Source organism: Vicia villosa, unplaced genomic scaffold (genome assembly GCF_029867415.1).
Source record: "Vicia villosa cultivar HV-30 ecotype Madison, WI unplaced genomic scaffold, Vvil1.0 ctg.000733F_1_1, whole genome shotgun sequence".
NCBI lineage: Eukaryota > Viridiplantae > Streptophyta > Magnoliopsida > Fabales > Fabaceae > Vicia > Vicia villosa.
The window spans coordinates 62,789-68,281 of record NW_026705329.1 but is presented as its reverse complement, the minus strand read 5'-3'; the positions used below and the strand labels follow the sequence as shown (position 1 = coordinate 68,281).

Sequence of the window (5,493 nt, the reverse complement as noted above, 5' to 3'; positions counted from 1 at the left end):
CAAATTGGAATTGATCTATGATTATCATTTAGGCGGACCACCATTGATAATGCTTTCATGAGAATATGCTATAATAGATATTACCTAGGACTAGGAATACCTTATAGCAACCGGAAATTCTTGATAACTTAATTGCTTGATTTCATTGTAAATCTCTAAGGACTTAGGGTTTAGGATGAAGGATCAAAGGTTTTTTCACTAAGGACTTAGGATCAAACAACCTTAAGAACCGGTAATTGATTATTGAAAATAAGTTGTTGCAATAGAGATTTCAGAGTTGTTACATTGTCAATCATCCACTATCCCTAGCATGCTACTCATATTTGTTACAAAGCCAATTTCATTTACTGCTTATTCTAATTTTTGTTAAGTTATAATTACCAAACAAAACCCCATTGAAGTTTTTGTTTAATTGAACCTTGAATTGAACTCATTATTCCTGCGCAGTCCCTGAGATCGACATTCGGGGAATTTTCCCTATTATTACAAGAGGCAAAATAGTACACTTGCTATTTTACCGATCAGTTATTATAACCAAGTTTTGAACTAAAACGTAAACAAAGTGTGCTAGTTTCATGTGTTTTTCAGTAAGAATTGAATTACATATGTATAGTTCATGTTGTGAAGCAAATCGAATCACTTTGGGTACTATTGATGCAGGTTTGGAGCTGAAAAGGAGCTTTAAAAGAGTATGAAGAGGAAAGGAAGCTGGAAGAACCAAAAGGCAAGCAAGAAGGAGAAATTTTCAGTAAGGCGCGCCGCAAAGGAATCCAGCGCGCCGCCCCAAACCCTCTGCCTTGGGTCGCGCCGCGGGACTACGTGACGCGCCGCGGGCACGGCGTGTCCAAGCCCAAACTTTATAAATAGAAACCCTAATGCCAATCAAAAGGGGTGATTCTTTGGTGAACGAAATTAAGAGAGAAGTCTGATTCTAAAGCACAGAGCAACCATTGGAGAACGATTCTACATCAATTGAAGAGATTTTATTGATCATGATGAATTCCTCAATCAATCCTTGTGTGTTCTTCATGTCTATGGAGAGCTAATTCTTTTTTGTTGAGTTTAAGGTAGTAGTTAACCTATGATTATGCAATACCATTGATTAATTCTTGTGAACAATTGTTTGAATTCATTATCAATAAGAAACCTTGTTTTATGTTAAATTATTGTTAAATCTTTTATTTACTCATGACCATTGTTGAAATAGATATTGATCTTGGCCAGCCAAGGCAAGTCCAAAAATAGTAATAATTTGTTGCATCGTCCAATGAGTAGGAACGTTATCCTCAGTTTATTCTCGGATAGGGGATCTGAATACATATCCATCTAAAGGCTCTACGCATCTCATACTTGAATAATCATATGTTATAACTGATCTATTATATAAAGAGGAACCGCATTTTTTTCAGGTATACAATTCAAATTTAAACTTTATTTATTCATCTTACTCACATACTAACTTGAGCATTGAAATGCTGACATTTCAGGTCAATGTCTCTTCCTTAGTGCATCAGAAGCTCAATCTACCATTGCACCTCACATCATCCAATATCTGATCAATTCGGGTTTCATAACAGAACTGTGGCGCCGTCAGTGGGAACTGAGTTATGATTCCCGACTTTTCCATGATTGAATACTCCTCTTTCGATTAAACTTTCACAATTTAGCATATCGGAATTCGTGAGACCGAACCACTGATCCGCTCTTTTCGATCTACTCCAATAGCAAATCAACTTCGTATTTTAGAAGATCCAGACCTCTAATCTCTAGATCTTCAGACAATGAAATGATCTAAAGTCACTCGCCCCGCCACTTTGCGCCAAGCGGCGACGCTGCTGCTGCTCAAGTAGTAAGAGATCCACTACCCCTTCCTCAAGACGGCGCATATCGTCGTCCTGAACACTTTGTTTCATTCAGACTTCCTTCGACCTCCTCGGAACGTAGGATCTTTTCCACAGTTCCAACAAGGGGAGTCTTCGCTCAGACCTCCACCACCCTTATTGACCTCGAGACTAGAGACATTTCCTGGTTTCCAGTTGTTACACACTAGCTTCAGAGTACAAGGTGTGAACGAGTTATTGAACAATATGTATAAGATAGTTAGATAACTAAACTCGCAAGCGATAGAAGAAAGATTACTTCGTCAGAAAGAAAACTTACAGAACGCGAATCCAATGGGGAACACGGTGCAGGAAACCGCCTCCAAGAGAAGCCAAACTATCGTCCTAGAGGCGGCCGCATCACGAAGAGATGCAACTCCGAAATCTCCAAATGACCAAAGAACAAGAAACATCAAACTTCTTCTCATAGAGGAGGCCGAGATATTCACGTATTTCAGAACAAATAGAGAAACCGCTAGTGAAGAATCCGCATAAGCATCCTCTTTGTGCCCATATCCAAGATAGCCTTATATCAAAATCGCTGGAAAAACCTCTAAAACTGTATGAGTACGACACACAGAGAGAGAGAGAGAGAGAGAGAGAGATCCCGACGAGCATATTCAACATGTTGAGGATCACTTAAACTACTACCACAATGATGAGGTAGCAAAGATGTTGGATTACTTAAACTACTACTACAATGACAAGGTACTCTAGTTCAAAGCTTTGCCACATACTTCTTTGATCATTTATCTCATTTTTTAAATTCAGTGGAGGAGTCCAATGTTGTTTTTGTCCTATAGGATGTAAGCTTTCTTTTATTATATTTAAGTCTTTTGAATCGTTCAGCTATTTTCTAGTATTGATTTTAAAAGAGAACAATCCACATCCTCCTAATTGCCCCAAACTTTTATATCAGAATCAAGAGAATAATTCTTTCCTATTTTAGAATTATAGATCAACCGACTTACACAAGATAACTTTCCTACTTTAAAATTATAGATCAAATACGATTTAGAAGAACAAAAGAATGAGTAAAATTGAGATTACTAGTTTCTTTTTGATAATGTTCTTGCCTTCTCTTCTTAACTTGTTTCAACTTTTCTTTTTGACAGTTATACACATGTTACTAGAAACTTCTCTTCTTAATTTGTTTCAACTACTCTTTGATGTTGTTTATGATATCTTATATTTAAAGACCTGTAAATATCTCTATGTAGTTTGTTTCAACTTTTCTTTGCTGTTGTTTATGATCTTTTATCTTAAAAACCTGTTCACATAAAACCATACGAGTCTATGATTAAAAGCAATGGAATATCAAGAGATTTATACTTTTGAAAACCAACAAAATGTACACTACAAGTATTGCTACACACTACTCATAAACCTATGAGTCTCAACTAAACCAAAAACCACAACAGAAAAGTTACAAAATCTTAAGAGTAAGTACAATCATTGCATGTATCAACACATCATTACAAACACCAAAACACAAAACAAGTACTACCACTACTAATTAATTAACATTTAACACCATTCATTTGGTTTAGCAAATTTGGTGCATATTTTGAGCCAAATAAACCAGATGCCAAGTAAGAGACATGAGATTGAGGATGTTGAGAAACGAGGAATATGAATTCAACTTCTTCAACTTGTTATTGAGTTTCATTATCTTTGCTCTTACAACCTCATGATCTTTCCTCTGTGCCGGAGATTCTGTCCCTTCTGTTACAACATTGGCAGTTGTAGTTGCATATGATCTTCTAGGATCAGGTGAACTTAGATGCTCTTCAGTTCTGTTTCGTTCAACCGTTGTCATGTCTTCTCTTCCTCTTCCTTCTTCTTTCTCCATTTTCATCCTTTCAAACATTAGCTGATCATTCGAAACAATGAAACAATGCATTAGTCATGTCCTAAAAAAAATGCTCAAGACACTCATATTTGTCGTATCTGACCTAAATATCTGTGTGTCTGTGTAATATCAGTGTCTGTATCTGACCTAAATATCGGTGTGTCTGTGTCAATATCAGTCTGACATATATCAGTGTCTGACATATATCTAAGAATTGAAGATATATATAAGTGAAAACACATACCTTGGTGGCTCGAGGCTCCAAGTAAAGAGAATTAACAAAAACAGCCAAAAGAGAACCCAAAAGGTTCCAACTTTGCAAAACTCCACCACTCTTACCATGTCTCATCCCATGTCCAAAAACATGACCCAACAAAGCAACTCCTAAACAATAACCCATAGCCCTAAAATAAACCGGATAAATCTTACTCTGCACCACAGCAAATTGTTGTCTAGGCATAACCCTAGACAAAACATAACTTGAAACAAAAGTTATCCAAACACACATCCCATAACCACTCGCAAATCCCAACAAATTAGCAACCCTCATCACAGATTCAACTCTTTCCAAAGACAAAACCTTCTTCACTCCATCTTTCGCCTCCGTCACGTTCCTAACAACATGTTCCTTAAACGTTTGTCCCGTTTCCTTCGCCTTTTCCAAGGAATCTCTCGTGTATTCATGAACATCGTTAGCTTTATCGTAAACTCTCTCTTTCGCCTCGTTTGCTTTATCGTAAACTTTATCTTTGGCTCTATCGAAAGCCTCGACGACATTGTCGTCGAGTTCTTTCTTTTTGTCGATGGTTTCGGAAGCTTTGTCTCTGGCTTTCCCCATTGCGTTTGAGATTTTGTGTTTGCATTTTCCATATGCGTCACAGATAAGCTCTTTTGCGTCTCTGGCGTTGGGAGTGTGGAGATTGTAATGAGAAGAGGATGATGAATCTTGAGGTTGAGAGATTCCTTGACCGATGTTAGGAAGAACAGAAGCGGTTTCTTTGATTCTGTCTTTGGTGTTTTCTATGAAAGTTGAATCGATGTTTGCGGAATCTTGTTCGGGTGAGATTGAGATTTTGGTGTTTTGGTGACCATCTTGGTCATATTCAACAACAACAACTCTGTGTCCTTCTTTGATGATTGTGTTTGGTTGTTGATGATGTTTTTGGTTTGTGTTTGGATTTGGAGAGAAAATGCTTGCGGTTGTGAGTGAAGTTATGAACAAACTCAAAGCTAAAATGTTCATCATTGTTGTTCTGATTGTTGTTTTAGTCTGAGATTGAAGTTTGTTTTTGATGTTTTTGACGATTTTAAGGATTGGTAAGAAACAGTGTCGTGTTCATGTCGGGGCGATTTGTTCGGTTTTATGTTTCGGATTAGTCGGTGGTTAAGTGGTAAGTGCCACGTTGATGCGTGAAGAGGAATGAGAGGGTGACACGTGTGGTGAGGGGTTGAGATTTGCACACGTGTTAGTCTTCGTGTCATGGTGAGAAGAGTTTGTTTGGGTTGAAGATGAGTCTAGGAGCTTAACGAATGAAAGCTTATTATTATTATTATTATTATTATGGGTTAAATACGTTTTTAGTCCCTATAAATATGCGACCCTGCATTTTTAGTCCCTATAAAATTTTCCTTCAATGAATGATCCTTCTAAAATTTTAATGTATGCAATTTCAGTCCCGGCTACTTTCTAAAATTTTAAAAACTGTTTAATTACCCTTTAATTTTTAAGTTTTTGAATAATTTTTTTTATATATGTTTAGA

General features: G+C 37.0%; 1 protein-coding gene across 2 annotated transcripts; it reads right to left on the bottom strand.

Annotated features, from left to right (window-relative positions):
• Nucleotides 1–3,180: 3,180 nt before the first annotated feature.
• Nucleotides 3,181–5,061, bottom strand: LOC131630774 (uncharacterized). 2 transcript variants are annotated; one of them, XM_058901518.1, is made up of 2 exons: nucleotides 3,977–5,061; nucleotides 3,181–3,753 (listed from the first exon to the last, which is right to left on the bottom strand). In XM_058901518.1, exons 1-2 carry the CDS (start codon nucleotides 4,976–4,978, stop codon nucleotides 3,427–3,429), a joined length of 1,329 nt encoding a protein of 442 aa, XP_058757501.1. In that variant the 5' UTR covers nucleotides 4,979–5,061; the 3' UTR covers nucleotides 3,181–3,426. The 2 variants fall into 2 exon arrangements, with proteins under 2 accessions (XP_058757501.1, XP_058757502.1); XM_058901519.1 differs by having other exon boundaries at nucleotides 3,730–3,835; nucleotides 3,880–5,061.
• Nucleotides 5,062–5,493: the final 432 nt, after the last annotated feature.